This window comes from Oratosquilla oratoria, chromosome 12 (genome assembly GCF_046742065.1).
Source record: "Oratosquilla oratoria isolate Oo_2021 chromosome 12, ASM4674206v1, whole genome shotgun sequence".
Classification (NCBI taxonomy): Eukaryota; Metazoa; Arthropoda; class Malacostraca; order Stomatopoda; family Squillidae; genus Oratosquilla; species Oratosquilla oratoria.
In genome coordinates this window covers 45,392,883-45,416,269 of record NC_134788.1, presented here as the reverse complement: position 1 = coordinate 45,416,269, position 23,387 = coordinate 45,392,883, and the positions used below count along the sequence as shown (strand labels likewise).

Here is a 23,387-nt window from a genome sequence, read left to right as displayed (position 1 = left end):
GCACGTCCACACGGTCGAGCACTGTTCGCCGAACACGAGGGCTTTGTTCGACAACAAGGGGCAATTTCATCGGGCAAACCATCAAACTGTCCGTTCCCGGCACCAAATGCGGGCAGTGGATGGAGGGATGACATCGCTGCCAAACACATGAGGTGAGGTGCGAGCAAAATTAGCAAACCCGCTCAGTACAGACCGAAGCTATCTTACTACCATGTCCGCACCTAGTACTAGTGTGTACTTGTCTCGACAAAACGTGCTATTGGTGTTATGCTTTTCCTCATATTTGTCTCTTGCTTTTGTATATATGGCTCCACTTTCGAAAAGCTGCTTATGTTCATTCTCATGTAACTGCAAAACAACTGTTCATTTTTATCCTGCAATTTACGTAGGATTGTCACTGAAATTCCCATTAAATCACGTCTTTGTAACCACTCCCGGCATCAGGCATGTCTCCGTGATTTCTTGTTTTTCTTTTTAATGCAGGCAGCAATTATAATGCTGTAAAGTGCTACCTTCTTTCCAAGTATGGCGGGAACCATGGTTATCATACCGCACTGAATCACTCCCTCCCAACCTCTGCTTGCGGCCAACTAACCTCCAACCACCATCGTCAGCCGTGTGGACACTTCGCGGGCAGGGTCTGCGGACTTTGCCCGGTAAGGGCAGTCTGCCAGGCACAGCTCGACCGTGTGAATGCGGCATAATAGGATTAACGTCAATGCCCTTACAGACCTCCCATTACTAGAAGCAATCATACAATCATAAGGCCTTTAGAAAAATAACAATAAAATAGTAAAAAACTAATAATGATGATTACAAGCATACATATGTGAATAAGAAAAGAGAATAATAATAATCAAACTCTCTCTCAGGAGTTACTTAAGAATAAGTACTATCAAAACAACTGCAACACCATGCACAGATTCTCCTTGGCACAAATAACAAAACAACCCCGTTTAACAAACATCTTAGATTTCTTTTTCAACAATAATGAGCAAGTCATTATATTCCAATTGATATCACTCTTGCAAAAATTTAACTAAAATATGGGTGCTGTATCTCTAGGGATTCAATAAACACTGCTGAATAGATTATCATAGTTTATTTACAGTAACACAAATTACAAGTAACAATGGCGTATACTCCAACCAACTTTGCACAATGCTAGTAAACAAAACTGTATCCATCATAACATGTCATGCTACTCTAATATTCTCGATTGTTTTTAGCAATTACAAGAAAATTCATGCACTTTCTGGAACACTGAAGACTTTAATTATGAACAAGCAAAAGTACAATTACACAATAGGCAAATCCAAGGACACATAAATAATTGCACAACTGTGAGCAAACCAATTAGCTTTTACAATTGACATTATGTGTGTGCGTGATGACTCATCAACTAAACAGGTCTATAACAGTTGATCGATACTTAATAGCTAAACAGTCATACAGAAAAATTAAATCACTCAGGTCACACTGAGAGAACCTCTCACCAGAGTCATCACACAAAAGATGAGATCAATATTTTGTGGGGAAGTGTAAGTCACTATGTGACACCTGAATAAAACCCTTTGGGGGAAAGCTGAAAAGGTTTCTTTACAGTATGGCTCAACACACGACTAAGATTACTTTCCACTGTGGGTCACCACGTGTCGTTTGAGATAATTCTTTCGTGAGAAAGCTGCATCACACAGGTCACATTTGAAAGGCTTTTCTCCTGTGTGAGTCATCATGTGACATTTGAGATTACTCTTTTTTGAGAAAGCTGCACTGCACATATCACATTGGAAAGGTCTCTCTCCAGTGTGGGCCATCACATGAACCTTAAGAGTACTCTTAATTGAGAAAGCTTCATCGCAAAGGTCACACTTGAAGGGCTTCTCTCCTGTGTGAGTCATCACGTGACGTTTGAGAGCAGCCTTTCGAGAGAAAGTTGCATTGCACAGGTCACACTTGAAAGGCTTCCCTCCAGTGTGGGTCTTCATGTGACATTTCAGAGCACTCTTTTGTGAGAAAGCTGCATCACACAGGTCACACTTGAAAGGCTTCTCTCCAGTGTGGGTCATCATGTGACATTTCAGAACACTCTTTTGTGAGAAAGCTGCATCGCAAAGGTCACACTTGAAAGGCTTCTCTCCAGTGTGGGTCATTATGTGATATTTCAGAGCACTCTTTCCTGAGAGAGCTGCATCACACAGGTCACACTTGAAAGGCTTCTCTCCAGTGTGGTTCATCATGTGATATTTCAGAGCACTCTTTTTTGAGAAAGCTGCTTCACACAGGTCACACTTGAAAGGCTTCTCTCCTGTGTGGGTCATGATGTGACGCTTGAGATTACTCTTTTGTGAGAAAGTTGCTTCACAAAAGTCACATTGGAAGGGCTTCTCACCAGTGTGGGTCATCACATGACGTTCGAGAGCAGCCTTTGTTGAGAGAGCTGCATCGCAAAGGTCACACTTGAAGGGCTTCTCTCCAGTGTGGGTCATCATGTGGTATTTCAGAGCACTCTTTTGTGAGAAAGCTGCATTGCACAAGTCACACTTGAAAGGCTTCTCTCCAGTGTGGGTCATCATGTGAGATTTCAGAGCATTCTTTTGTGAAAAAGCTGCATCGCAAAGGTCACACTTGAAAGGCTTCTCTCCAGTGTGAGTCATCATGTGATCTTTCAGAGTACTCTTTTGTAAGAAAGCTGCATCACACAGGTCACACTTGAAAGGCTTCTCTCCTGTATGGGTCATGATGTGATATTTGAGAGTAATCTTTCGTGAGAAAGTTGCATTGCACATATCACATTTAAAAAGCTTCTCTCTAGTGTGGGTCATCACATGATATTTAAGAGCACTCTTTAGGGAGAAGCCTACATCACACAGGTCACACTTGAAAGGCTTCTCTCCAGTGTGGTTCATCATGTGACTTTTCAAACCACTCTTTGTTAAGAGAGCTGCATTGCACAGTTCACACTTAAAAGGTTTTTCTCCAGTGTGGGTCATCACGTGTCTTTTGAGAGCACCCTTTCTTGAGAAAGCTGCACTGCACATGTCACATTGGAAAGGTTTCTCTCCAGTGTGGGTCATCACATGATATTTGAGAGAACGCTTTTTGGAAAAAGCTGCATTACAAAGGTCACACTTGAAGGGCTTCTCTCCAGTGTGAGTCATCATGTGGTGTTCGAGAGCACTTTTTTGTGAGAAAGCTGCATCACACTGATCACACATGAAAGGCTTCTCTCCAGTGTGGGTCATCATGTGATATTTCAGGGCACTCTTTTGTGAGAAAGCTGCATCACACAGGTCACACTTGAAAGGCTTCTCTCCTGTGTGGGTCATGATGTGATGCTTGAGATTACTCTTTTGTGAGAAAGTTGCTGCACAAAAGTCACATTGGAAAGGTTTTTCTCCTGTGTGGGTCATGATATGATATTTGAGATTTACACTTTTTTGAGAAAGCTGCATCACACTGGTCACATTGGAAAGGCTTTTCTCCAGTGTGGGACATCACATGATATTTGAGACTATAATTTTGTATGAAAGTTGCATCGCAGAGGTCACACTTGAAAGGCTTTTCTCCAGTGTGGGTCATTGCATGTTGAGGTCAGGCTTTGCTGTGAAAGCTGCATCACAGTGGCCACACTTAAAAGGCTTTTCTCTAGTGTGGGTCATCATGTGCTGTTTGAGATCATTCTTTCGTGCAAAAACTGCATCACACAGGTCACATTTGAAAGTTTCGTCTCCAGTGTGGGACATCACTTGTTATTCAAGAACACTAATTCATGAGAAATCTGCACCAAGCAAGTCATATTGGAAAAAGTTTCTCTCCAGTGTGAATCATCACATGATACTTAAGACCACTCATGAGAAGTCCCAGACTCTAGACAGGATTTTCTTTGTTATATGACATATATGCTGAATCTTCTGATACCCTTTTCCAATTAAATGTTGATATTTACCCTCGACCTGAAAGAAAATATATCATAAGTTTGACATCTAACTTTTTAAGTAACATGAGCATATACAAATACCGTGCGGCATTAACCAAAATACAGTAGGGGAAGGGGACAAACAACTCACATCATAGAAGAAATTTAAAGGAATAAGAAAGAAATAGAAGGTTGAGCAAATAATAACACTGATGTAGTTGAATAAATACTGCAAAGAGATAGAGGACATGAGAAAGATATTGGTGTATACTGTAGGATACAATAACATAGAAATAAGTAATCTTTGTCAAATTTTCATTTAGGATCACTACACACACACACACACACACACACACAAAACTAAAAAACAAATACCCCGGTAACAGAAAAGCTGCGCCAGGGAAATTATGAATATACAGAAGAACAAGAAATGGCAGAAATTATGAGCAATCATTTCAAATTGGTATTCACAATTGAGAACTCACCCACTGTGAGGGAATAAAGACAGAAATCCCCCCCAATGAAGGAAATTACTGTAACACAGAAAGAAATCAGCGACCAAATAAAAAACCTTGATGTCAGAAAATTGCATGGTCAGGATGGAGTTGTAAATTGGATACTGAAAAAATACATAGAGGAGTTAACAGATAAAATATACAACATGATCAAATGCTCACTCAAAGAAGGAAAGGTACCACAAGACTGGAAAAATGCAAATATTGTACCAATATATAAATGAAGAAACAAGGAAAATCCAACTAACTACAGACCAGTCTCCCTAACAAGCACAGTAGCAAAAATATGTAAAAAAGTTATCAAAAGTAGCATCTGGAAGAGAAAACTATACTGAATCCAAATAAATTTGGATTTAGACAAGGAAGATCATGTATTATTTCTATTAATCTCGAATAGAAGCAGATCAGGTTTGATCTGCTTCTATTCGAGATTAATAGAAATAATACAAGAGAGGGATGGAGAGGCAGACTGTGCCTATCTAGACCTACAAAAAGCATTTGATAATGTACCACACAAGAAATCAATAAGAAAAATAGAATCAATAGGTGACATTGGAGGAAAATTATTGGAGTGGTTGGAAGACTTCCTGACTGGTAGAAAAATGAGGATAGTAATTAGAGACAAATACTCGACATGGGAAGAAATGATAAGTGGTGTCCCACAAGGTTTGGTACTGGCTCCAATCATGTTTGCCATATATATAAATGACATGGATGAAGGAGTAGAGTGTTATATGAATTTCTTCGCAGATGACACAAAAATACTAAAGTAAGAATAGAGGAGGATTGTAAATCATTACAATTAGACCTGGACAAAATCTGGAAATGGACTCAAAAGTGGGAAATGAACTTCAATATCAAGAAATGTAGTATAATGGAGTTTGGAAAAAAAAAAAAAAAAAAAAAAAAAAAAAAATATAAAAAAATTATAAAATTGGTGAAGAAGTCAAAAAAGTGAACTCGGAAAGAGACCTTGGAGTAATAATCAGCAAAGACATGACACCGGGCAAACATATCAACAAAATAGTCGGAGAAACCTTCAACCTACTAAGGTCAATGGAAGTGGCATTTGACTACTGTATTTGGATGAAGAAATTATTAAAAAATTATTAGTTACATTAGTAAGACCAAAACTGGAATATGCAGCAACACTATGGACACCCAGTACTAAAAAGAATATAAAGAAATTAGAAAGAATACAAAGAGCAATGACAAAGTTGGCACCAGCTCTTTCCAAATTAACATACGAACAAAGATAGTCCAAATTGGAATTACCGACACTGGAGCAGAGAAGAGAAAGAGGAGATCTACTATCTATAGAATCATGAAAGGAATGGAAATCCTTCATAGGAATGATTTACTAAAATGGGGCAATGGAAAAACAAGAGGACACGAAAAGAAAACTCAAAAAGGATAACTATAGAAGAGATCTGAAAAAGAACAGCTTCCCACACAGAGTGCTGGATACCTGGAATAATTTACATAAAGAAACAGTGTGTGCAAACACTATTCGAGATATTAAGAAAAAATTTGATGCTGAAAGATACAAAGACGGGTCACCAGAAGCATAGGTCCCTTTCCGTATAATACAACTAGGTAAATACAACAACGAAGGATGTCATAAATCAATATTTAAGATTCATGAGAATCTAATATTTATTTCTACACCAAATAACCTTGTTTTCCATTTTGCAGTGAACCCCCCATCCCCTAATGTCAGGGTTGGAGGGAAACAAGTGACATTCTGTTGAAATACCACCAGAAGCTTATAGATAAAAATACAAATTGTTGATTATTTACATTTCTGTTTGAGAAGTAAATTACTGCTAATCAATGCATACTAACCTGTCTCTAACTACACCTAGGATATGTTAGATTCCCCACTCCCTTCCATCAAATACTAAAACGAGGCGTATGACAATTGGTGTTATACTTATTCAGTAAAAACAGCTAGTGCAAATGAGTTATAAGTAACTTGTGTGAATCTATGTGACTTGTAGCAGTCTTACAAATATATCAACAAAATATTTAAGTTTTTTGGTTATGGGATATTATACTATTTTGAGAACATTCTGATACAAAGTATATTACTTGCTAATATTTTAGAACTATGATGAAATTTACAAATACATTGAGGCATTAACCAAAGTACAGGAAGTTAAGAGAACAAACAACTTGTACCAAAGAAACTTAAAGGAAAAAGAAAATGGATGATTGAAATTTTTGTAAAATTATATAACACAGAAACTAGAAAAAACAGACTGGTAAAGTGAAAATTAACAGAATTAAGAAGTCACTTCTCTCAATCTACATTCTATCTCAAACTCCATTCCTCCCTTTCCCACCACACTCGCAACCAAGTATGATAATAATAATAATAAAACTAGATGATGAAGGATAAAACAACACAGATAACTGGAAATGAGAAATCTTGGTAATATTTTTGCAGAGGTCTACACCCTAATAACAATCAATAATGTTAAAAATCAACTTTTCTGTGATCCTTGCTAACCTTTTACTGGTTTCTATTTGTCAGGGAACACTTCGCCTCCCCTACACACAGGCCTGAAAAAAAAAAAAAAATTATCATCTTAGTCAGATTTTGAGTGAGAAAAATAATCCCTACCTAATACCCTACCTGTTAGGTTACACTCACCCCTTTCCCTAACCTCGACTAAAATAAGGAACACGGTGGGAATAGCTTGTTGAGTTATGGTTATTTGGGCACTTAAATGAATTACAAATAAATTTTCGTGAAAACTGGTTGGAAGTAACATCAACCCAGACAACATCAACTAATGAACAGATAAAGAAAAATAACCTGGTATTTTTTTTAGAAGTGCACAGCTACGTGATATAACATTAGAAATTTATATATTAATTCTGTAAATAATAATACATCAATAAATACATGTACCCGACTATTCAGTCTATATATTTTTTCTTTGTCCTAGGGGTTCACTAACCAAAAGCAAAGTCGAATAAAAAGTTAAAAGATGCACTCATGTCCACGCAAAAACAATGCCTCATTCCCACACAATAAATAAATACATGTAGAAGATTGACGAGTGTCCATAATATCACTTGTTTGTTACCTACACGACAGTTGTGCTTGCAATTCCTATGCCACTTGTTTGTATCCAATTAATACTATGTGGACTTGAAGAGTGAAGCTCTGAAATTGGATTTTCGTTCCGAGGAAGACAAAGTGGCAGCTGAGAAGATTGTGAACAAGAACGGTACACAACTAACTCCGCACAAGTACCCATTTGCAATTCTCAAAACAGGATTTTTTTTTTTTTTAATATTGTCAACGATTTTGGCCTAAATTAAACATGTATAATGAGGAGAGGAATTATAGTATTTTGTAAGATATACAAAATATACTTAGATGTGTTGATTTTTCAAGCGAACTTATTTAATAATTTTTTAATTGGCATTGGATCAATATTGTAAGAGGTCGGTAGAGTTAGACATTTAAGTAGATAGAGGGATAGGTGAGATGATATGCAATTTTATGACCTGGATGTTTTGGAAACAATGGCCGACTGGAAGTTGCAGAGGTTCATATTTCGCTTGCCGCCTAAAGTTGGTAAACATTGGTTAAGGTAACGATCAAAGGTGCTGATGTTACGACAGATAGCTTGCGTAAACAGTATTGCTTGAGACAGTATAATAGTCTTTCTGATTGGAGAAAAATTATTGGTGCACGGAGGTAAGGTCACGCCCTAAAAGTGTGGGACTTATTTGTAACGTCCAAAGTTATTGGATGAATTAAACAGTGACATCGGAGCAGACTTGGCTTGGTGGGGTACACAGGGATCCCAGGTAGGAGTCTCTTGGTGTAAATAAAAAACCAAGTGTATTTATTTAGAAGAAAGAAGATAAGAAATATCAATCTAATTTAATTCACCCCTTAACCTTTGAGTGAAGGACTAGGCATGGGGCCTACAGAAGAATGAAAATTACTAAATGTTAGAGCCAATGGACCTAACAATATACATGAAGTGCAGATAAAGAAAAGAACATATAGTTCGAACCTGAATAGAATCATCAGTGACGGTCATGTCGATCAAATAATTCCGACTGTCGTCGAAATAACATTACAAATGCCAAGGATAACACAAAAAACATGTAAGCTTATTTCCATTGTGTATGTTACATACAACATGCATTCGTACAGCATAAATAAAGAGCTGAATGCTATATTAATGTTTATTCTTCAAAGAACAACATGCTGTATGTTAACCAAATTAACTTACCATAGACATCCATAATGTCACAACTTTGGCGTTGTGACACACTGCTTAGTGTTTCCCATTTTCCTTCGTCTTCAGCCCCGTCGGCCATTACTTTTCCTTCACTCTATGGAAGTGCTGGAAGTCTTAAGGCCTCCAGTAACTACTTCTTGGTATCTTTGTTTTCCCTTCTCCCCAGCAACCGTTGTGAGAGTTTAGTGCTAATTGGTTGCAGTGACTCGTGATCAAAGTCATCACAGGCATTATAATATTAAAATTGAAATATCTCAACTTCTCAATTAATTCAACTAATTCACCACATTACATTTTGTACCCTTGTACTTTGTGATTATGACTGATATGTAAGAGGCCGGTAGTGTACGAATGGAAATGAGCTAGGGTATTAGAATAATTCAGACTCGACGCCTGCTCGAGGGCGTTGTTATGTCTATGTGAGGGCGACGTTTTGTCTATGTAAACACACCGACGGTGGTGACTGTTTTATAATCGATTATGTAATCATAACTTTGTAAGCGCAGGTTAGCTTCGTTTGACTAATGCTGAGATAAACAATATCGCTAGTGGCATTGTAATGGCTTTCCGGGTTGGTGCAAGGTGGAGAAGGAGGAAAAAACTATTGGTGCATGAATTCAAAGTCACGCCCATAAGGAGTGACATTTATTTGAAAAGTAACTGGAGATTGGTTTAGAAAAATTAGTGACGTCAGACGAAGGTAGCTTAGCGTAGGATACGGGATCTCGAGAGAGAAGATAGAGAGAAGATATAGAGAGGGTGTGGAGAGAGGATCGAGAGAGGATCAAGAGACGATGTAGAGACGAGAGAAAAGAGATCCCGAGTGTAAGCAGAAGGTGAAATTACAGTGAAAGAAGAAAGAAAATTCACCACCCTTTTATTAACCCAAAGGACGAGAGAACTAGGCACGGGGCCTAGAAAATAGTGAGACTACAGGAAAAGAAGGCAAGGGGCCTTGAGACGAGTGATATTACAAGTCAAATTTAAGTGACAGTGGTGACAAGGGGAGGTGAAAGTGGTGCTCAGCGGTGCGACGAACGAACTGGGTGTTAAACACCTCCGAAGAGAAGTGGCGCCTGAAGTCTACGGGAACAAGACAACCAAAATCAAGAGTGTATTACGACTACGAGAGAAATCTACAACTTCAAGTAACTGCTACGTTGGGAACAAGCATTCTTCAAGATTCTTCAAGGTGATCATCATCTACAAGGCGGTCTTCAAGGCAGAGTGTGTGATGGAGGAGGAACAACGTCGTTGAGGAATGACAAGACCGTAGAAGGACGTCAAACCAGACATTGACATCACGAAGCGACATCGCAAGCAGCCAGGCTAAAGCAAGGTATTAGTAATAAGTATGAGTACCCCTCAGAATTCTAACGTGTTGAGACACGAAATTCACACATCAAATACAAATATTCCAAAATTCACAGGAGAGTCTAACACATATGGTGTAAACAAGTTCCTGAACCTCATTGACACACTTATAGTTAGTAAAAACATTACAAATGAGAATCGTAAGATTGAGATTCTCAAGGAGAATATAGATCCAGAGCATGGAAGGGCGAGGTTTGTCATTAACTTCCAGCAAATGGAATTAATTAATCAATATGATAATTACAAGAAAGCATTTCTCAAACATTTCATGTCCAAATGTGATCAGGATCCTATTAGATCATTGGTAAAAATGATTAAGGAAGTTAGGACAAATGAAACTGACACAGAGTACTTAGCTAGATTAGATAGATGGTCAAAAGACATGAATTCTATCTTGAAAGATTCAGACTGGATAGAAAGATCTAGTGAGAAGATGAAAATCTCACAGGTAATCAAATTGATTACATTTGGCTTATTGGCAAAGAATTCTGATGACTTAACAGCAGAAAGGCTGTACAAAGATTTAAAATCAAATATCTGTTTAGGAGAAGTAGATTATCTTCTTCAAGGATACAGTGAGACCAGAACAATAAACCCATATGTAATGCCTATAAATCAACAAAGCCAATATAGGAACTCTAGAGAGTTTAAGAAAACAGAAGTAGGACATAGAAGACATGCTAGAAGTCCATCTAGGGATAGGGATACCAGAATCCTATGTTTTAATTGTAATGCATGGGGACACAAGGCACAAGAATGTTTTTATGGGATTATTTGCAGAAATTGCAAATACGAAGGTCACAATGAGTATCAATGTAGGAACCCTCCATTCTGTATTTACCATAATAAAATCGGACACAGAACTCATGAATGCCGAAATTTTCGGGTACCCCCAGGGCTAAGAGGAAAACCCCCAGACACAGAATAAACCATTTCAGACCTCCCCATATATATACCGATAGGCGGTATTGTGTTAAATATGGGAATGCAAGGGAGATGAAAGAAACTGACAAACTGATAATTACTGTTGGTAAAACTTCTGTAGGACCTCTCATTGCAGGTAAAGTGTTCAATAAGCCTATTCAAATTTTTATTGATACAGGGTCTGTAGTTAATGTAATTACTAGTAAAGTTTTAAACCAGTTGAACCCAGGAGTGAAAATGTTGGAACCAATCCGTTACACATTGCAAGGTGTAACTGGAAATCAGTTAAAAACATTAGGTAAGATTGAGCTAGAAGTTGCCTTATATACAAATGAACAATTGTACATCCCAGTGATAGTGGTAGAAGAGTCTGTTTTTCCAGGAGATTTATTGATAGGATTTGCAACTATGAGAAAAGAAAACATGGTAATTTGTCCTGCTGACTTAGGAATTTTAGTGAAGTCACAGTTAATCCCATTCTTAAATCAACCAGACTTAAGACCAGTGACAGGAATCAATGAATCCTTAGATAACATTTCTATCCTAGATAGCGAGGCCGAGCGGTCCAACCCTACAGAAAGTAAAACAATTTGTGAACCCAACTCAGAAGTTCAGGAAATCCCAGAGATTACTAAATTATCAACCACAGATGCCTTGAGAATTGCAGATTGCGGATTAACAAGGTCGACATTGTTACATCCCATGTCAATTAATAAGGTTGAAGTGTGTTTGAAAGGAATCAATGTAGACTCTGAAGTAATTACAGTCCCAGAATCAGTTAAAATTAAAGGATTGAAGTGGGACTCAGGGATTTATAAGACAAATAAGAACAGAGTAGAAGTATTAGTAATTAATACTATGAATAAAGAGATAGTTTTAAAGAAAGGTACACAAATAGGATGTACTCAGGTGTGTACTAAACCTATTAAGATTTTAAATGAGAATAGTGAGGAGATAGAATTACCAACTTCATCAATTTGTTCAGTACAAGAAGGCATAGACTTAAGAAATAGATATAAAGAATTATTACAATCAACTAATTGCCCTGAGTTGGATGAAGCTTTATTTGCTTTGCTTATGAAACATAAAAAAGCAATTGCTTTGCCGGGGGACGCCTTAGGCAAAACAACTGTTTTAAAACATCACATTAAGTTAAAACCAGGAACACAACCTATCTACATACCAGCCTACAGAGTTCCTCACTCTAAATTAGCTGTAGTAGATAAACTCATCACTGAAATGTTATCACAGGATATTATTGAACATAGTAAAAGTGAGTGGAATTTTCCGTTGATCCTAGTACCAAAGTCTGATGGGACTATGCGACCAGTTATTGATTACAGGGAACTGAATAAGCACACCATTCGTGACAGGTTACCATTACCCATTATCGGTGACATTTTGAGAAGTTTGGGAACTGAGAATAGATATTTTAGTACTATAGATATCAAATCAGCTTTTTGGCAAATAGAATTGCATGAAGATTCAAGAGAGTTCACAGCATTTTCTACTACAACAGGACATTATGAGTTCAAGAGAATGCCATTTGGGTTATGTAATAGTCCATTAACTTACATGAGATTAATGAATACTATTCTAGATGGATTGTTAGGAAACACTGCCAGTGTATTTCTAGATGACATTTTAATAGTTTCTCAGACTGCAGTGGAGCACTTTAAGAAATTAGATTTGATATTCTCAAGACTAGGAGAAGCTGGGTTAAAAGTAAAACTTGAAAAATGTAAGTTCTTGCAAGACAGTGTCATTTACTTAGGACATAAGATAGACAGACACGGGCTGAGTACAGTAAATTCAAAGGTTGACGCTGTCAAGAATTTTCCAGTTCCGACCAATGTAGACAAGGTTAGGAGCTTTTTGGGATTAACAGGATATTATAGAAAATTCATTCAAAGTTATGCTGACATTGCTAATCCACTAAGTTCTTTGTTGAGAAAGGACTCAAAGTTCATATGGGGACCTGCGCAACAGCAAGCTTTTGACAAGTTGAAAGATAAACTCACAAGTTCACCTATTTTAATTTTCCCCGACTATGAAAAAGAATTTATTCTTTGTACTGATGCGTCTGACATAGGGTTAGGAGGCATACTAATGCAAGAGAGAAATGGAACTTTGAAACCCATAGCTTACACATCCAGACTTTGTAATAGTGCGGAGAGAAACTATTCTATAACTGAAAGAGAAACTTTAGCAGTAATTTATTCTTTAGAAAGTTTTAGGGATATGATACTAGGGTATCCCATCAGAGTTTGGACTGATCACACAGCTATTCAGAACTTATTTAAGCATAAGAATCTTAGAGGCAGACTTGCTAGATGGTTTGCGATACTTCAGTGCTATGAAATTCAATTTGAATATATTCCGGGTAGAAGGAATGTAGCAGATCCACTTTCTAGAAACATTAGTCAACCAATGACTGGGACTGGGTTGATTAATTTTGTTTGTAGTATAGAAGAATTAGTAACTTTAGATGAAGAAATGCTAATAAGAGAACAGGGAGATGATGAGACATGTGATTCAATAATCAAGCATTTGATGAACCCAAGAGGAGATCCTCCAAAGCTACCAAAGGGGTATAAGATAGAGGAATTTCATTTGATTAATGGAATTTTGTATAGGAAAACATTTGTAAATGGGAAAGATATTTCTAGAGGTCAAGTAAATCAGTTGGTTATACCACAAACTCTGGTAAATGAGATATTGAAGTTACTTCATGATAGTGATTGTAGTTCACATCCTGGAAAGGATAAAACTTATAGACAAGCACAACTTAAATACTTTTGGCTAGGTATGAAGAAAACTATATATGATTATATAGAAAAGTGTGTAAAATGTGTAAAGGTGAAGGGAAATACACCAAAACCTGCTCCTATACTCACCTATCCCATTCCACAGAAACCTTGGGAAAGAGTTCACATGGATACATTGGAATTACCATTATCCGAGAACGGCTTTAAATACCTATTTGTTGCTATTGATTATTTTTCAAGATTTTGTATATTACAACCCATAATCAATAAGAAAGCTGAAACTATTGCTTCCGTAATCTATGATCAGATAATCTGTAATTTTACTACATCTAACATCCTAGTTTCAGATAATGGGACTGAATTTAATAACAAAATCTTGGAAAATCTATGTAATGTATTCCACATCAAGAAAGTCAATATACTCGTTAACCATCCCCAAAGTAATGGAGTAGTAGAAAGGTTAAACAAAAAGATAATTATATGTCTTAGAACCCTAATAAGTCCTCATAGTGTAACTTGGGATACTTGGATTCCTTGTGTTAAGTGTACCCTGAACAATCAAATTAATGTAGCAACTGGGGATACACCTCATTTTATAATTTTTGGGGAGGACAAAACTCTGCCATATGAAATGTTGACTGCAGAGCAAAAACCCATATATAATATGGATGATTATATATCCAATAGGATAAATACTCTTCAAAGTATTCACCAAAGAGTTAGGAAACATATGCAGGTGTATTCACAAGAGATGAAGGAACAACAACACAAAATAGCTCATAAACTAGAACTGAAAATTGGGGAATTAGTAATGGTCAAAATAACCTCACCCAATAATAAACTTTCACCAAGGTACACTGGTCCATATAGGGTAATTGATTCTGCAGGTGGAAACAAGTTTAAACTTAAACATTTAGAATCAAGAGAAGAATTGATAGGACATTTAGATGACATAAGGAAAATTAGCTTGCAGATCTATGAAGATGATTATAGTAATACTTTGTGCATAAATATTAATAACCCTGGAGAATATGGAGAATATTATAATGATATTTTTCAAGAGTTGAACATTAATCTTGATGTATTTTACAGATAGTATTGACCATTTGTATGTATTTGGGATGGGAGACCTAAACAACTGCAACTTGGTGTCAAGCAGATACATGGAAACCTAAAACCTAGGATCTGCTGTGGTCAGACTTGGAACCTTGAAGAATCTTGAAGAATGCTTGTTCCCAACGTAGCAGTTACTTGAAGTTGTAGATTTCTCTCGTAGTCGTCTTGGTTGTCTTGTTCCCGTAGACTTCTTGCGCCACTTCTCTTCGGAGGTGTTTAACACCCAGTTCGTTCATCCCACCGCTGCCACCACTCAGAAAAGCAGTTGCGGGGCAATGCTTGAGGTAGTGATCAAGGGTGGCGGCAGTGGCGACATCTTCTCTCTTCTGGCGTGGAGTTGGTCTTTATTTGCCAGAAACAACGGTCCTCCAACCTCAGACTGAAGAGCAGAGTTTCCACTTTTCTAGGTGTGGAGCGAGGAAGTACAAGGGGCTCGTAGTCTGTGACTGCTCTGTACCACCTCGCCCTCTCTGACACCTCTGCCTCCAGTCTGTGCTGAAGGAACCATTGTACCTGGTTAAGAGCCCTGGTGCGTATGCGCAACTGATTTCTGCTAAGAGGGACGACAACATCGGCTTCGGGTCTTTGGCGCGCCACTTCTGCTGCGGCGTCGGCTAGCTCGTTACCTGGTACGCCCACGTGGCTTGGCACCCAGTTGAGCGTAACACTCCTGCCTTGCTGATGTAGCTTCAGCAGGGGTGCTAGGATGGAGGTCAGTAGGCGTACATTGTCGCTGGGCTGTGTCGATTCTAAGCTGCCTAGCAAAGACTGTGAATCCGTGTGGATCACCACAGGACCAGCTCCAGATATTAGAGCATGTTCTAATGCTCCTTGAACTGCTATGGCCTCTGTTTGGAGAGTGGACGCATGATCAGATACTCTCCTGCCGAAGGTCAAACCATCCGTCACGAGAGCAGCCCCCGCACTACGAGGCCTGTTGGGGTCTACGGAGCCATCCGTATAATAGACCGCCATTCCAGGTTCCGACAGTGCGCGGATGCCTTGTAGGGCCTGCGCTCGCACTCTTTCCTGATCACATAACTTCTTCTTATTGGGAAGCTTTGCAACAACGAAGGTTGCAGGTATCGACAGCCATGGTGGTGGGGGCTTGAACTCTGGTTGTGTGGAGAGTCCCTACCCTTCTCAAGGAGAGTGCTGGTGAGCCTGTAGGAGTCCAGGAGCCCATCCGCCTGTGATAGCCAAGTTCCGGAGTGGATAAGAGTACCCACTCGTCCCAGAGCTGTCACAAGACTCTGACTCAGTTCAGTTATCTTGGGGCTCTGGACTATCTTGGCAAGAAAGTCGACCTCCAGCCTTCTGACCCGTGATGTTAATGAAGGCAATGCATCCTCCATCTGGAGGTTAACGATCTTAGTCCAAGGTTGAGCTCCCAGGATAATCCTTGCTGCAGCATTTTGGCAAGACACCAGGTCTTCAAGCTTGGCAGTCGCCACATTTATGAGAGCTGGGGCAGCGTAGTCCACCAAACTGCGGACTGCTTGCACATAGAATGTGCGAAGGACCTGATGCGTAGCACCAAGTGCCTTCCCCGTCATTGCTCTCATAACTGTGGTTCTTGCCTTCAGTCTCTCCTTGAGATAGGCTAGTTCCTTCTGAAAGGTGAGCCTCTCATCAATCCAGACCCCCAGGTACTGAAACTGGTGAACCCAGTCTAGCCTAAGGTCCTGGATGGTGAGGTGCCCCCCCTCTTTCCAGAGTCTCAGTGCCATGGCCTTCGATTTTGTAGGGGAGATCTTTAACCCTAACTTGCAACATTCTGTCGCTACAGTGCTTAAACAGCGTTGAGCCCTGTTGAAGCACTACCGTTTCCCAGTAATTATGAGCACAATGTCATCTGCACAGCAGATGACCTTGCACCCATTGGGTAGAGGTAGTTCCAGAATGTTGGAGATGAGCACATTAAACATAGTGGGGCTGAGAACCCCCCCCTCCCCCCTGTGGAGTGTCATTCTCCAGTATTCTGGCCTCTGATATATGACCCTGAAAGCGTACTTTCGCAGACCGGTGACTGAGATAGACAGCAATCCAAGAAAGCAACTTGCCTTTTACGCCCTTGCGAGCAAGGGTGTCTAATATCACAAGTGGACTGGCCAGCTCAAACGCCTTTTCCAAATCCAAAAAGACCACGATGGACGGTGTGCCACTGACAGCATTGAGGAGTGTTGCTATACTGTTTGCTGTGCCAGTGCCCTTGCAATAAGCATGGATATGCTCATGCATTGGGCCCATTTTCCTCAGCAGCCTGTTTAGCACCATCCTCTCCGCTGTCTTCCCCATGCAGCTTGTCAGGCTGATGGGGCGATAAGCACTAGGTTCCTTTGGCTTTGGAATTGGCGTTATGATTACCGTCTTCCAGGCTGTTGGTAGCTTGCCAGTCCTCCAAGACGCGTTTATCACCCTTAGAAGTGCCTCGTCACCCGCTGGCCCAAGGTGGGTCAGCATGGAATAGGTGATGAGGTCCTCTCCATGTGCCGTGCCTGAGCTGGTCCTGTGCGTGACCCGTAGCTCCTGAAGCGTAAAGCTAGCGTCAGTATCATCCGATCGACTCATCATGTCCTCAACACTATGACGCCTCACTCCTTGAAGGTCCTGCAGTGTGTCTTGAACACACTGCGGGAGTGAGGTGCTGCTGGAGCGAGAGACAAACTCCTGCACCAGCCGCTGCGCCTCAGCATCAGGGACATGATGAGTATGTCGTGGTTGAGTCCTGCCAGTAGCTTTACGGAGCTTAGACCATAGCTCTGCTAGGGAGGTGTGAGCGTTAAAGCCCTCACACCATTCAAGAAATTTAGCTCTTCTGGCATCTGCAGCGCGCAATTTGGCCAAATTGGTCTGAGTTCGGCGTCGTCGGAAAACACGCCGGAGCATGTTCACCCGATGGTTGGCCTCTCTCACCTCGGGGGTATAATACCAGCTGTTCTTATGTTCTCTGGGGGACTGGCGAGTCTTTGAGATGGCTCTGTTGGCAGCCACCTCAATGGCTGCAGAAAAGTCAGCTTCCAACGTTTCCACGTCCTGTGGTGGAACGTAGGACGCTGCCCATTCTTCAACAGACCTCTCGAACACTGGCCAGTTTGCCAAAGCTGTCTTCCACCTGGGAACAGGTAATACAGCTGGTATGGGTGGTGTATCCCGTATGTGCACAGAGACACCGAAGTGATCGCTAGTGACAATAGAATGCATCTCCCAGGTTACCCTAGGGAGGAGAGTAGCCGTCGCCAAGGTCAGATCAAGTCGTTCACCTTGCACGTGCGTCGAATTTCCATCATTCAACAACGCAATGTCAGGGCATTCATCTAATACGTAATTTAAGTGGCGCCCAGCGACATTGGGCCCATGGGGCGACATCAAAATATCATGATGGGCGTTGAAGTCCCCTCCTATGATGAGGAGCCTGTCCGCAGCAAGAGCACACACTTCTCCAAGGTCCAGTTCCGCTCTCTGGCTCCTGTATATGTTGTAGATGGTGTACGTTTCGTGGGCCCGATGGAGTCGAACCGCAAGAACTTCTACATCATCCCCACATGATACAGGGTCCGTGATCTCACTGCAGGGGATGGATGATTTGACTAAGATCATGCACCCCCTAGCAGTGAGTGAGCGAGGGAGGGAGAAGATGCGATATCCCGGAAATCACACCTCGTCGCTCACCAATGTCTCCTGGAGAAGCATGATATCGTAATCATGCTCTTGCGCAAGCGCAAGGAGATAGGAGCTTTTGCTGCGGAACCCGTTTATGTTCCACAGTAGCAACCTTAAGTGATTATTGAACAGGGCGATCATCTTCCCTGTCAGTTTCATTTCGGTCTCATCTTGTCCTCCCCAGTCAGAAGACAAGATGGGTTGCGTCTTTGTTACAGTGGGGACATTTTCCTCCTCATCAGAAGAGGAGTCTTCAAGCCTAAGTGCACATTGACGTTTGGGCCTAGTACAAAGTATTTTCCTCGTCTTTGACGTTGTTGGTGTTGCTTTCCCAATAGTGAAAGTGGGCGTGGCGGGCTTGGGGGAAGTTGAAGGGGAGGAGGAGGAGGCAGAGAAAGAGGAAGAGGCAGGGGAGGAGGCGGAGGAGGAGGAGGTAGAGGGGGAGGGAGTCCTCTCCTTTCGCCTAGGGTTCCTCTTCTCTTTAAGGAGCTTGAGTACGTTCTTGACGGCCCTATCCACCATGACTAGCATCTTCTCTCGGTCGCTTTCCCCTAGGGTAGTAGCGACTGCAGAGACGACACCAGTCACAATCAAGTCGATGTCATCCTCCCTGAGGGGGATGACATCAGACGGATACTGAGGTGGAGGGGGCTGCCTTTCCTGTGCTCGTGGGGTTGGTACCGAGGGCGTGGGTTTGGCTTTAGGTTTAGAGGTGGGTTTGGAGACGGGCGTGGTTTTGGAAGTGGGTGCGGATTTGGAAGAGGGTGCGGGTTTGGAAGTGGGTGCGGGTTTGGAGGTTGACGTGGGTTTGGGTGCGCTAACTTTCTTGGGAGCTGGTTGTGTCTGTGTGGGGGCTGGGTTAAGTGACGGAAATTGCTCCTGATTGTTCAAATCAGGAGCGCTATGTGTAGGTAGGTGGTTGTGGTACTGTGGTGGGAGAGTGCTTCCTGCTGCCCCATACAAATGTTCCTGGGGGGGGGGCAGGTATGAAGTCCTGTCGCTTCTCAGTCCTCACCTTTGAGGCAATGGCCTGCACTTTACGCAATGCGCATGAGGTGTTCCAGGCGTGGTGCTTCTTTCCACAATTGGGGCACTTGGCAACAGTCTCAGTGCCAGCCTTGATCTTGTTGAGACAAGTCTCGGTGGCATGAGGCATGCTGCAAATGCCGCACTTGGGCTGCTTAGCAGTGCACCTCGCCTAGTGGTAACCATAGCGCTGACACCTGAAGCAACGGAGAGGATCAGGGATGTACGTTCGTACATCGTAACTGCCATACATCCCCAGTTCAATACGAGAAAAAGGTTCGCCTTTTATGGTGATCAAAACCTGGCGGGTGGGCGTCTTATCCCAGCGGCGCATTCTTGTGGCCCCAATCACCTGAGGATGGTCCTCAATGGCCTCAGTCATGTATGAGGTCGGGTAATTGTGAACCACGAGTCTGTGCCGCTTGTCCTCGGGATTGAGTCTCTCCAGGGTCAGAGGCTTTCCATTCAATGATGTAACTGCCTCCAGCTCCTCGACGAGTTGGTAACTGCTCGGTAACAGCAACAAGTTACCGTCGCCGAGGGGCCGGAGGGATACAAGCTTACCGTGGAGGGGGCCCTTCTCATGAGCTCGTACCACCTCAAAAGCTGTGTCGTACCCCGCTGAGGGTACGACCTTGAAGGTGGGGAGCTTGCCACCCTTATTGTGAGGAGGGGCCATCACTACAGCAGCTTCATCATCAGATGGAGGCTCTGATCCTGGAGCGCAGCGCCTACGCTTCACCACGCCAGTCACGGTATCAGTGGCCGCCATGGCGGCACTGATAATGTCGACGGTATTTAACGCGCGAGAATATTAGGAGAAAAAAATATATACGTAAATCTAAGGGGGCGGTGGAGCGCGGGCGTTTACTGTCGCGTTGGTGCTGTCAAAACCTGTCTACCTGGCAAGCAGTCTAACGAATACGAGGCTCGATTGCACCTAGAGCGTGCGAGACCGGGCTTATCTTGAAGTGGTCCCACCTCTCCCACTGTAAAGACAATTTTCAAAAGAACCACAGGGGCTACGTCGATCGTGCAGGGAGAGTTATATTGGGCATAATCCTGCCAAGGCGAGATTCCACAGGAAGGGGGAATTATCTCGGGTAGCAGTACTTTCCGAATTCAATAGGTTGTAGCACGTCAAACAGAGCTAGAATCTAGGGTGAGAGACGGCATACAGGGCGTAGTCGAGGAGATAAGCAATCGTGCGGGGATGCTCTCCATGAATCTATCTTATCTCTTAAGATGTGATGCTGAAGATGCGTCAAAGAAATCTTCGGAGCTAGCCTTTTATAGTTCCCATAGTTGGCAAGCGGGGAATATGCGCTAGCCAATCAGGAACCAGCAAAGCGGACTCGAGAGACGAGCGATCATCCTTGCCAACTTCGCTGAGCTGCGGGCGACCGTTAAATAGGGCAGCCAACGGCCATACGGGCCAAGAAGAAATTCCGGTACCCGAGAAATTCTCAGTTCTCGAGAAACTCCCTCTGCCGAAGGCATATGTTCCCCGTTAACTCTACTGTAGACAATCCATAGTCCCTGCGGTCGTACAACTTGGATTGTTCTGCAGTAGAGGGGGGAAACTTCCCTCCCGGTCTCGTGCTTCTTAAGCACTACAAATATAAGCCCCACTAAGTTGTGTCCTTAGTCCGAGCTTCACCTATATTTCTCATGTGACACTTCTAGTGTCGCACCTTGTGGCTAATTACTAAAAGAAAGAGATTAGATATTTTGTGTTGATTTTCACTTGTCCTGCCGTTGTTCCGAACCAAAAACTACTACAACTGCATCCAATTAGCGCTAAACTCTCACAACGTTTGCTGGGGAGAAGGGGGAACACAAATACCAAGAAGTAGTTACTAGAGGCCTTAAGACTCCCAGCACTTCTGTAGTGACGTGATGCATCCTACGACCCGACGCACACTGATCAAAGAAATCTTCGGAACTAGCCTTTCCAAGTTCCCATAGTTGGTCAGCGTAGTTCGCAAGGGTGTCCCTGCCAGCCAGCGGTCAGCCAATCAGAAACTTGGGTAGCTCCTCACGTTCCCGCCAGCCTCCTTTAAAAGGTCGGCGTTTCGTTTCGCCGGCCGGTGGTAGCGAGGAGAGATATCTCCTTGCTGCTGCCGGTCTGGCATGGCCGACCTCTACGTTGACGTCGGCAGGCGGGTTTACACCAAGACAAATACACACATTTCCCAAGTCACGTAAATCTCTGTTTTCAGAGTAGTGCTTGGAAGAAAAGAGGCACGCGCACACTTGCTCGCTGGCAAAAGCAGAGGCCCAAACCGTCTCACTCAGAACCCTTAATCTGATCGCAGGCTGGTCGACGGAGAGACTTGGGACACCTCTCTGTCCAACCGGCCCGCAACCTAACGCTGGCCTCTTCGCTGACGCTGGTGAGCGGGTTTACACTTCTAACATTTACACACAATTCCCAATCGCGTAATTCTCTGTTTTCAGAGTTGTGATTGGAAGGAAAGAGATCATACAACACTCGTCCGTCTACCCCTCCCTCGCACCGCCACTGAATCAACTCTTCTGGAACCCAAACCCAACCTGGGGAAAAACAGGCAACGCTCGCCCCACCTGTGGCTCATCAGGAACGCACTCGCCAGCGGTGGTGGCGAGGAGTTATCTCCTTTGCCGCTGCCGGTCTGGTTACGGACCGGTCTCTTCGTTGACGTCGGCAGGCGGGTTTACACCACCCGTCTGCCCCCCCTCGCACCGACACTGGATCAGCTCTACAGGACTTCAAGCCCAACCTGGGGAAAAACAGGCAACGCTCGCCCCGCCTGTGGCTTATCAGGACCGCGCTCTACACGCGGGAAGTGAACTCAACTCACTTCCCGTAAGATACACACATACACCTCTCACGAACAGTGCCACAACACACGCACAAACATCTACACTTACATCTACACTTCGACCAAAATTCGCTTCCTTTCTAACTTTCTCTTCTACTACATCTTCTTATTTCAGTTTACCTCCCACTAAAGATTTTTCCGTTTTTCCACCTTTCTCTACTACTACGCCTCCTACCATTTTCTAAACTTTCGTTAGTGATCCTAATCCTAACCCCGGCGTCAGCGCTGCCCTCCAAGCTCCCGGTCCATTTCTCCCGAGCCACGACCACCAATAAACCCCTAATTGCTCGCAATTCGCCCGGTGGCAATAGCCCTCGTTTATACGCTACTATCTTTTCATTTTCATACAGACATTCTTCACCTCCCACAAAAACCGATCCCGCGCAAGCGAGGTGGTCTTTCCTAGAGATTCAAATTCAGATTCAGATTCAGAACAGTACCTATCAGCGCACACAACATCTCTTCGTCCAGTCTTCTAGCCGTCCCATCGAGCCTTGCCGTCATCATCTGTTACCGTCTCGCTGACGTTAGGCTCCACGTCCAGCTACAACCATAAGCTCCACTAAGCTGTGGCCTTAGTCCGAGCTTCACCTATATTTCTCATGTGACACTTCTAGTGTCGCACCTTGTGGCTATTTACCAAAAGAAAGAGATTAGATATTTTGTGTTGATTTTCATTTGTCCTGCCGTTGTTCCGAACCAAATACTACTACACTTCCATAGAGCAAAGGAAATGTAATAGCCGACGGGGCTGAAGACGACGGAAAATGGAAAGCTCTAGGCAGTGTGGTTTCACAACGCCAAAGTTGTGACATTATGTTGTTCTCTGAAGAGTAAACATTAATACAACATTCGATCAGCTCTCTGTTTATGCTGTACGAATGCATGTTGTATGTAACATAAACAGTGCGCTTGAAAAATCGCCTTCATTAAATTATATAGTTGAC

The 23,387-nt window shown here is 42.4% G+C and overlaps 2 protein-coding genes across 2 annotated transcripts in view; both read right to left on the bottom strand.

Annotated features, from left to right (window-relative positions):
* LOC143031618 (uncharacterized) overlaps nucleotides 1–2,585 on the bottom strand; it is a 38,520-nt gene extending 35,935 nt beyond the window's left edge. The window contains exon 1 of the mRNA XM_076195710.1: nucleotides 2,545–2,585. The gene's annotated coding sequence lies outside the window, so the exon portion shown is untranslated. The remainder of the gene's footprint in view (nucleotides 1–2,544) is intronic.
* LOC143031617 (uncharacterized) lies at nucleotides 1,093–3,455 on the bottom strand. Its single transcript, XM_076195708.1, has one exon. It carries the CDS (start codon nucleotides 3,453–3,455, stop codon nucleotides 1,629–1,631), a length of 1,827 nt encoding a protein of 608 aa, XP_076051823.1. The 3' UTR covers nucleotides 1,093–1,628.
* Between the last annotated feature and the right edge of the window lie 19,932 nt (nucleotides 3,456–23,387).